The sequence below is a fragment of the Terrapene carolina genome, unplaced genomic scaffold (genome assembly GCF_002925995.2).
Source record: "Terrapene carolina triunguis isolate 2854851 unplaced genomic scaffold, T_m_triunguis-2.0 Scaffold35098, whole genome shotgun sequence".
Classification (NCBI taxonomy): Eukaryota; Metazoa; Chordata; order Testudines; family Emydidae; genus Terrapene; species Terrapene triunguis.
The window spans coordinates 7,058,550-7,067,683 of record NW_020699449.1 but is presented as its reverse complement, the minus strand read 5'-3'; the positions used below and the strand labels follow the sequence as shown (position 1 = coordinate 7,067,683).

The 9,134-nt window shown below is 43.5% G+C and overlaps 1 protein-coding gene across 1 annotated transcript; it reads right to left on the bottom strand.

The window, feature by feature from the left end:
* Window positions 1–2,575: 2,575 nt before the first annotated feature.
* LOC113405337 (craniofacial development protein 2-like) lies at window positions 2,576–5,490 on the bottom strand (the record flags this gene model as incomplete). Its single annotated transcript, XM_026646470.1, has 3 exons — window positions 5,439–5,490; window positions 3,968–4,842; window positions 2,576–3,142 (listed from the first exon to the last, which is right to left on the bottom strand). Coding segments are annotated over exons 1-3 (1,494 nt in total), but the record flags the coding sequence as incomplete, so codon positions are not given.
* Window positions 5,491–9,134: the final 3,644 nt, after the last annotated feature.

The window sequence follows — 9,134 nt, the reverse complement described above, 5'->3', positions numbered from 1 at the left end:
TTCTCTTCTAGCAGATTGTTCTCTTAACCTGTTTTGCTACTGTATGGTTCATTAATTGTAATTAGGTTGTTTGTAAAAACTGGAGGAAAAAAGGGTAAAGAAACCTAAAAATGTACAGAGTCATAAAATAACCATTTGGCATCTGCAAAATTTAACAGAGTCTCCACTTTTGTAAGAAAACATTATTTGTTGTTGTTGTTTCAGTTTATAACTACAAGGGAGTGGGTGAAAAAGGTCCAACTTCTTGTCTGAGTTTATTTTATGAGGGCCATTGAATAATACTGTTGCCAGCACAGAGGGCCTGAGGACAGTAACAGCGGGGTTCGTTGCCCGGTGTGCTTCGCGCCAATAAACACACCAGGGTGGAGAAGCAAACAAAGTTTATTTGAGATCTCAAAGTGGTGCAAGGAGACAGGCAAGTCTCAGATCAAGCACACTGAGACAAACAGTTTTTCTCTCTTTATACATTTTACAACTAAGCCCCCTCTTTTCCCCCCTCTCCTCTCTCCCCCCCTCCTTCCCCCATTCCCTCTCCCTTCTGCTACAAAAGCCATGTTTATACATTCAAGCAATTAAATCATTCTAGCTGCTATAAGTCTAGCTTGTTAGTAACACTCCTCTAAACTGTTATCTGGCCTGTTTACCCTTGATTTATTATCTCCTCTCCAGTCAGAAACATACAGGCCTCATTATTACTGCTTGGTATCAGTGTGAGGGGGGGTTGTAACTGATAACGGGCTGTTTACACATTCCATGCTGATAACTGGCTGTTTACACATTCCATGCATCTAGCTTTTGAGGTCGATTAGAGTTAAACATTGAAGAACTTTGGTTCACTTAGGCCTAGTGACACCAACAATACCTACACAAGTGCTTCCATTCACTTCAATAGGACCATTTGAAGAGATTAGTACTAATCACTCTGGGCAAAGGTGGCATGATTTAAGCCTATGTTTGATTTTTGTTGTTGTTGTTGTTAAAATGAATTTATTAGTTGCAGACACTGAAGTGGTAAGAGATAATTTGACACTTTCCATTTGTTTTGCTCTGTTGTCTCTTGGGGGTCATATGATGAGCTCAAGACATCCATTAGAGGTGACATGGCAAATAGTAGAAGACTTCACATTTACAAGGGTATAGTGTTAAAAAAGTTTGTAGCTTGGTGAAGGCAAAGTTGTCATACAGTTTCAGTCATGATGGGCCTGGCTCCTGCTGTTAATTCTACTTGACCATGATGACCCTAGTTCAATGAAGGCATCTAGCAGATTCCTAACATTAAGCATCTAAGTGGTCCCAGTGGCATGAGCGAGACTACAACATGCATGGGGCTTGTCTACATAGGGATGCTCAGGAAAGTTAATCCAAATTAATTTTAATGCAGATTAGTTAAACTGCATTAAACACCTGTGAGGACACGTTTATTCAAAATTCAAGTGACCTCAATTTGATGTAGTTTAATTCACTTTGAAGATAAACTCTAGGGTTTACCTCCACCATCTAACACACATTAAATACAGCTGCCTTCTCTACACTAGGATTTCTTCTTGGTAGTCCATCAAATCCGATGATGACAAATCTGTGCAGATCATCAGTTGTTGGTCTCATGGTGTGCCCTCTGGTGACTGTACAAGCCAATTCTAGAGGTGCACATTTTGCTGCAGATGGTGCATGGGAAGTTCGCGGTCAGTGGATTGTGCGCTGCTGATGCTCTGTGACATCGTTCGCGTGCCTCTTGTAGACGCCAGCAGCGGTCTTCCTCAAAGGCGATGCAGGTATTTCTGACTATTGCATGCCACTGTGTTCTGTCGCTGTCAGCATCCTCAAGGTCCCTAGGTTTGATACTGCTGTAGTGCAGATTGGCTTTGATGGTGTCCTTGTAACGTTTCCGTGGACAACCTATATGCCGGATGCCCTGGGAGAGCTCACCATACAGAAGCCGGCGGGGGATTCTATTAGCATCCATGCGGATGACATGACCAGTCCAATGTAGCTGTGACTTCATGATCATCATGCTTGTCATCTGGGCTCTCTCGAGGACCTCGAGTTTGGGCATTTTGTCTTGCCAGCGGATCTTCATGATGTTGCGGAGGCAGCGCATGTGAAATGCTTCCAGCTGCTTGATGTGACTCCTATATAGTGTCCATGTTTCGCACCCGTACAAAAGAGATGAAAGAACAACAGCTTTGTACACAAGCAGTTTTGTTGACATCCGGATGTTGTGGTGATTTAAAACTTTGACACGCAGACAGCCAAGTGCCTGGCTTGCTTTGGATATTTGTGCATTGATCTCATTATCCAGTGTTCCATCACTGGATATGACACTACCCTGATATTTAAGGTTCTCCAATACTTTCAGCTGAGTGCCGTCGATGGAGATAACCGGGACAGAAGCATTTGATCCAGGTGCAGGTTGATGGAGAACTTCTGTCTTTCTGAGGCTGATAGTTAGTCTGAAAAGTTGCGAGGCCTCAGCAAACTTGTTGACAATGTGCTGAAGATCATTTTCAGTGTGAGCCATGAGGGCACAGTCGTCAGCAAAGAGTGCCTGAAGAAGGAGTTTCTGCACTGTCTTAGTCTTTGCATTCAGGCAACGGAGGTCAAAAAGTGAACCATCGTGCCGGTATTTCAAGTATATACCTCGGTCCAGATCTTTCAGTGTATGGTTAAGGACACATGCAAAGAACAGGTTAAATAGGACAGGAGCGAGAACACATCCTTGTTTCACGCCATTGGTGATGTTAAAGGGGGCTGATGTGGCTCCATCAGACAATACTTCACCTGTCATGCTGTCATGAAAAAGGCGTATAATCTGGACAAATTTTCTTGGGCAGCCAAGTCGTGTTAGAATGGTCCAAAGGGCTTCCCTGTTGACGGTATCAAACGCCTTTGTCAGATCTATGAAGACAGCATACAGGTGCATGTTCTGTTCAATGCACTTCCCTTGTATTTGTCTGACAGCAAACACCATGTTGACTGTGCTCCGGCCAGGTCGAAAACCACATTGACTTTCAGGTAGATTTGCCTCGGAAAAACTGGCTATTAGGTGGTTCAAGATGATGCGGGCAATGATCTTCCCTCCAACAGAGAGGAGGGATATGCCTCTATAGTTTCCACATTCTGCTTTGCTGCCTTTGTTTTTGAAAAGAGAGACAATAGTAGCATCGTGAAGGTCCTGTGGTATGTTTTCATCCTCCCAGATGTTGATGGTCACGCTGTGGAACGCTGCTAGTGCTGCTGGACCTGCTGCTTTATATATCTCTGCTGGTATCCCATCTTTTCCAGGAGCTTTCCCTGAACTCATCTGGCTAACAGCTTTCTTATTCTCATCTATAGTGGGCGGAAAGTCAAGATCTGTCAGAGCAGGTTGTTGTGGAATTTCATTAAGGACATTATTATTCACGGTTGATGGTCTATTGAGAAGGTTGCTAAAGTGTTCTCTCCATCTTTCGTTGATGCCTTCTTTATCATGAATCAGCATTGTGTTGTCTAATGAGAGCAATGGGGTGGTCCTTGGTTTAAAGGGTCCATAGACAGTCTTAATAGCACTAAAGAACATCTTTAAGTTGTGGGTCTCAGCATAGTGCTCAATTTCTTTGGCTTTGCTCTCCCACCAGTTATCTTGTATCTGACGGAGGGCTTTCTGTGTTTTGCTCTGAAGGTACTTGAAATGGTCCCGTTTAGAGACTGAGGAGGGGTCATTCTGCCATTCGATAAAGGCTTTTCTCTTTACTTCCAATGCTGAGCATATTTCTTCTTGGTTCTCGTCAAACCGATCCTGATGTGTTCTTTTCTTTGGTCCAAGAGATGTTATTGCTGTGTCAGTCACTATCTGCTTGAACTGGTCCCACTTTTCGGTTACAGTACCGATCAGTTGTCCGTGGGATGTCAGTTTGTCATCAAGACTCTTCTGGAATTTGTTGAAACATTGAGCATCCTTCAGTTTGGCTATATTGAAAGCAGGTCGCACATGCTTACAGTGTTTGTGCTGAGAAGGAACGATGTAGAGTTGAAGAGATGTCCTGACTAATCTGTGATCTGTCCAGCACTCTGCGCCTCGCATTACTCTGGTAATCAGTACGTTTCGGATGTCTCGCCTTCTAACAATGGCATAATCTATCAGATGCCACTGTTTGGACCTAGGGTGCATCCACGTCGTTTTGTATTTGTCCGCTTGTTGGAACAGAGTGTTGGTAATGGTCAGGTCATTTTCAGAACAAAGACTCAAAAGAAGTAGTCCATTACTGTTCATTTTGCCTACACCATGTGGCCCGATTACTCCTTTCCAATTCTTGCTGTCAGCCCCGACTCGGGCATTGAAATCTCCAAGTAGGAGTAGTTTATCTGTTACAGGTGTGGCCTTGATCAGTCTGTCGAGATCTTCATAGAATTGTTCCTTTGAGTTGTCAGAGTGTGTTAAAGTGGGTGCATATGCACTGATGATGGTGACATGACGTTTGGCATTTAGTGGGAAGCGTAGCTTCAGCAATCTTTCATTGATACCCACTGGAAGGTCTGGGAGTTGATGCATCAATAAGGTTTTTATTGCCAGACCAACTCCATGTGTTCTATCCTCTGTCTCAGTCTTACCCTTCCAGAAGAAGGTGTAACCACCTCCTGGTTCACTCAAGAAACCTTCCCCAGGCAATCTTGTTTCACTTAATGCCGTTATATCGATGTTATAACGGACTAGTTCTCGAGCAATGAGGGCTGTCCTTCTCTCAGGTCTTGCAACAGCTTCTCGATCCATGAGGGTACGAACATTCCATACACCAATGGTAAGTTTTCTCAATTTTTTCTTTTGGTTTCGGCCGCAGATTGGGTTGAACTGCCAGCCGCGGCTTGCTGGACAGTTGTTGTAGGACAGGCAATTTTTAGGCCACCTTTTCTAGGCCCCTCCCTTACTAGGGTGAGCAGTGCTGTCCTGGAGAGGACTGCTCAGACGCCTGGGATGCTGCCGGGCAACTCTGCTGCCCCAAGGACAGAGCTGGACGACCTCCTATCCACAGGCCGCCTGCGTGCAGGATTGGGACTACGACTCCCAGTGGTAACCTCCACCTGTCGCTTTGCCCCTCCCCCATCGCTGCAGGACTTGGGTAGTATGATGATGATGTTTGATGATTTGCACAGGACCTGTGCGTGAAAGCTTTTGAGTGGTAGAGCCGTTGCACGGGAGCAATCCCACTCTCTCGACCTTAGAAGCCAGACACCAATGGTACGAAAAAGCGTCACGACTGGTAACTTCTTTGGTTGCAGTGGATGGCCTTGATGTCTTTCGTGCCTCGTCAAGTCCTTCGCTTTCCACAAAGCGTTGCAGACCCACCTTCTTGGCCGTTGGATCTTAGTGATCTCTTTCGCCCAATCCGCCAGAGCTGACGTCACATGCAGGGTAGGCATATCCCAAATTCACTGAGGGTTTGAGTCCCATCAGTTATACCCACCTGGTTTGGCCGGCCTGTTGAAGCCGTTGCCCAGGGTGTGGCTGCTGCGCATGCTGCAGCTACTTGGAGCCACAGGTGAGAGCTGAATGACAGGTGGGGACCAAAGTGGATGGACTACCCCCAAAGGGTACGACAAGTCCCCCCATCAGAGGTTCTACCCCTCCCTGGCCATCCCATACACCCCTAGGATTTAACATGTTAAGAACACACCTCTTTTCCTAGGGCAGACATGGCCTTTGTATCTTGAAACAAACCTTTGTGGAGTATCTAAACTAACATTAATTCACTTTGAATTAAACTAAACTGAATTAAGGCCTCTTGAATTCTGAATAATGTAGTTTAACTAATCCACTGTAAATTCATACCTTTACCTGCTCCAGATGAACATTTACTGAGTGTTCCCATATAGATAACCTTTAGTCAGTGCTAAATCAGGGCTTAAAAATACTGTAGTTATCAACTGAACTGGTGGAGGACAGTGGGAAAGATAGATCCAAATAGGGTTGAGGCTATGCAGAGGCTGTGCAACATCTCTCCCATACTCAGGGAAAGCTAAGTACACCTCTACCCCGATATAACGCTGTCCTTGGGAGCCAAAAAATCTTACCACGTTATATCAAACTTGCTTTGATCCACCGGAGTGCGCAGCCCACCCCCACTCCCTCCCCGGAGCGCTGCTTTACCGTGTTAGATCCGAATTCGTGTTATATCAGGTCGCGTTATATCAGGGTAGAGGTGTATATTATTTGCAGCTTTATGTTCAGTTTAGATTTGCTGGGCAAATCTAAATAGCTTTTCAGTGTAACTCTTATTTCTTGAGGCAAACAGGCTGTGCCTCAGGAAACTGCATATAAAGGGCCTGGTGCTGAGGGACAGACTCTCTATTCCCAGCATGCATTAGCTGACCATGGTGGCTGGTTACTGCATGCTGTAGAGGGAGTACAGGATGCAGTCCATTGTTCCCATGCTACATATGGGGTTTTTGTACTACACACAGACCCACTCACTATTCTCCCAACAGTCCTGCCCACCCGCTCCCACTGTTCCAGTTTAGAGAGCCAGTGTGGTGTGTCACTCCGTAGCACACAGAGTGTGGTGTCTTCTCTTTATTGCCCTGACCCCTATGCAATGGACATTCATATTCTCTGCTGTGTACTGAATCTTGGGAGGCAACACAAGGCCATATTGGATTTTCCCTCATATGTGTTATATCATTTGTTTTATAATGAAGAAAATGCGCACATACAGTGCATCAGGGTGCAAGCATGATCTGCATTTCTGTTTACCACTATCAGAAAAAGGAGTTTTTTCTCCACCCTGCACTCAGTCCTACCCCAGGCAAAAACCTGAGAAAATGGGCATGCTTTATATTGTACTCTGGAGACTAGCAGTCATAAGTAGTGAATGCACCTGAGAATACCTATAAATTACAAATAGAGATGTGTCTGAACTTAGAGACCTGATGGAAACAACCCTGAAATTTGGGGTATTCAATTTATGTTTAATTATTTGTGTTACTCTCTGGTTTGATTTGTTGATCCCAATGAAAAGACCTGGCTGTGTTCCATCTCCAAAAGGAGTCTTTGTCTTGGAAAAAGTCATGGGCATTAGGGCTTAGATACTAACTCCGCTTCTGCACTGATTAGGAGAGAGTGTTTGTAATTCAGGATGTGAGAGCTGAGCGTTCAAAGGGGCTAACTCCATGCCCGCTCGTAGATTTGTGACAGGCTGGACTGATGTCTTTGTGACAGGCGCCTCTTTATCTTTGGCTATAAACCTCTAACAGCCAGATGTGCAGTGTGTGATCTGGCGCCTTTCCAGTGTACATCTATTTACTGTGTCGTCTCAAGACTGGCTGGGCTGCAGGCTGTGTATTGCTAAATAGCTAACAGTCCCAATAGCAAAAAAACACTGTTTGTCGTAAAAACATTGCACAGCACAAAATAAAGAGGGGAACCCTATATTGTTGTCTAGGTAGTCCAAAATATAGGCAGCTCATCTGCCCCTCTCAACCTCACCCTAACTGCCTGAAGTGTCCATTTATGGCTGCTGGGACATAAGAGGTGCCCCATATCATGCCCTAGCTATGCCTCATCTGATTTGATGGAGGAAGTGGGGGCAGAGGAGGTGCTATGTCTGCTCTACACCACTGGAGATGTCCTATGCACGGATCATCATCTTGTAGCTGCCTTTTTTGTTGTTGTTGTTGTTGATAGGGAGACACAAAAGTGACTGCAATATAGCCCAAAATCGTGGCCAGTGTGTAACTGAGTCTACATTTATCAGAAGGTTGGATTGGGCCTAGTGGAATCGAACCTTCATTCTGCTTTGTGGCTAAATGGTCATGTCCAAATTTAACGGAACATTGCTATTTTTTGCCCAAAATGCAATATTATTTTCTTTAATAAATAAAATAAAAGATGGGTGTAGTCCTCCTCACACCACTGACTCTTTTCAGCCAATAAAATTGCAGTATGCAGATTAGATATTGAGGAAGAAAGATGGCTGGCTGAGTTATCTCACAATGGCTCTGTTTAAGAGTAAGCACAGCTCTATTGATCTGTAGTAGTAAATATTCGTTATGGTAAAAACGCAAGGCCCAAGTGATGATCAGAGTGCCATGGTAAGCAGCAACTATTTTTTTTTTGTTCTGTGTTCGTACAGCACCTAGCACATGTCTGGGGATCTGTGACACTACTACAGTACAAATAATTATAATAAAACACTCAGCACAAACAGATGACAATACAGGTACTCTATAATAGTACAAATTAATTACAAGGATTATTCATAATTTATCTTAATGGCAGCTTATCCAAGTGTAGCCTACACACAAGACTTGAAGTAAGTGTAACGGTATGAAGAATCAGTGTTCTGTTAAGGTTTTTCAAGGCAAAGAAAGTCTGAAAAGGAGTGCTGAGTTCCTGAAAGTGACCATTTTAAACTGATCTTAAGTCATAAACTAATTAACAGATTTACTTGTACATTCTCAGCATATTTATACAGTACTCAGAGTTAATTCTGTCAATTTGGGGTAGTTACTCTGTATCTTTCATATATAAAGTAGAGATTCAGTCTCCTAATGATGACTCGAGTTTTTCACTTAAACTGTGGAGTTGTGATCAGAACTACCATAATTATTAACAGAAAAATTTATAACCCTGACAGTCCTCTGAGATAAAAATAACAGAGGACAAGGTAGAAAGTGTGGCAGTGATATTAAAACCATATATAAAAAATGGAAAATAATAGGGAAAAGAATCATATTAGCACATTTAATGAACTCAACCAAATCATAAATAATGTTTATGTTTCCCCTTAAATTTGAATATCTCATTACACTGACCTCTGAATTTCACAATATCCTATATAAAAAGTGGTGCAAATCTTTAGGAATTGCACATATGCCTCTTGAATCTAGCTGGACTGGGGGGTGAAAATAGTTAAGCTGACCCATTCAGTCACCACCTATGAAGTGTTAAATTTGATGGGTCAAATTCAGCAGTGATGTAAGCACGTGTAACTCCACTGAAATTAGTGGAGTTGTACTTACTTACAAAAACACTGAATTTGTCCTAACGCTTCTTAATCCCTCATGCAGAAAACACTGGCATTTTAAGGGAGTGATCCAAATACCATTCATGGACTTCAGTGGACTTTGGATCAGGCCCTAAGGAAATAAATCTGTAGTGATAT